A 1,076-nucleotide genomic window follows, 5' to 3' on the forward strand; every position below is an offset into this window, starting at 1 on the left:
GGACATTCCCAAAGGTCGCTACGACAGTCACGAACTTGTGCCCCTTGTCGGATTTTAACTCTTTGCTGGCCGGGATCTGGGCGTGAACCAAGAGATCATTAGGGGTCTGCTCCACCTGCCCTCTTCACAACACAGCCTGCCCATCAATTCTGGTTTGCCCAGATTTGGGGAGTAACGGGGTACTGAGATGGCGGGAGGGTAAGAGAGGGGGTGGGAGTCAGAGGGAGGGATGGGAAGGGGGAGTAAGAGGCGGCTCAGAGGAGGGAGGGCTCAGAAGGGGAAGGGACTCAAAAAGAAGACTCAGATGGAAGGGCCTCTGAAGGAAGAGGGCTTAAGAGAGGGAGGGGCTTGGAGGGCGGGGGCTCAGAAATGGGAAAGGGCTCAGAGATCCTAGGGCTTGGAAGGAGGTGGACTTGAGAGAGATCAGGGGGCTACTGTATAGCACAGGGACCTCTGCTCAATATTATGTAACAGCCTAAATGAGGCAAGAATTTGGAAAAGAATAGATACATGTATATGTATCACTGAATCACTTGACTGTACACCTGAAATTACTGCAACATTGCTAATCAATTATGCTCCAGTATAAATTAAAAGTTTTTTTTCTTTTTTTTTTTTTTAAGCCGGGAACCCAAAGCCAGTGCTTTGGGACAATCCAGAGGGATAGGGGGGGGAGAATTGTGGAAGCGGTTTTTAGGATGGAGGGGGACACATGCATACCCGTGGCCGATTCATGTTGATGTATGGCAAAAACCATCACAATATTGTAAAGTAATTGTCCTCCAATTAAAATAAATTAATTAATTTAAAATAAAAAAGAAGGTGGAGACAGCTCAGAGAAAGCACTGGATGAAGCAGTGGGAGGGGCTCAGAAAAGGGAGGGCTCAGATGGGGGAGGGGGAGACTCAGAAGGGGCGGGGCTCAGGCAGTGTGGGTGGGGCTCAGAGAGCGAGAAGGAGCTCAGCCACGTGGATGCGTGGAGGACTCTCGGAGCTGGTGCAGCATCAGCAGGACTGGGCTCCCTGGCGCGCCCACCTTGATGGTGACGGTGCTCAGGTCACCATTGTTGCTGTTCA

General features: G+C 50.8%; 1 protein-coding gene across 1 annotated transcript in view; it reads right to left on the reverse strand.

Annotated features, from left to right (window-relative positions):
- The window catches only part of C3 (complement component 3), a 36,287-nt gene that overhangs the window by 33,986 nt on the left and 1,225 nt on the right, over window positions 1–1,076 (reverse strand). Inside the window, exons 3-4 of the mRNA XM_010828469.1 lie at window positions 1,036–1,058; window positions 5–76 (exon numbers count right to left, since the gene is read on the reverse strand). Coding sequence (XP_010826771.1) covers window positions 5–76; window positions 1,036–1,058 — 95 coding nt within the window. The remainder of the gene's footprint in view (window positions 1–4; window positions 77–1,035; window positions 1,059–1,076) is intronic.

The sequence above is a fragment of the Bison bison genome, unplaced genomic scaffold (genome assembly GCF_000754665.1).
Source record: "Bison bison bison isolate TAMUID 2011002044 unplaced genomic scaffold, Bison_UMD1.0 scf7180017864492, whole genome shotgun sequence".
NCBI classification, from domain to species: Eukaryota; Metazoa; Chordata; class Mammalia; order Artiodactyla; family Bovidae; genus Bison; species Bison bison.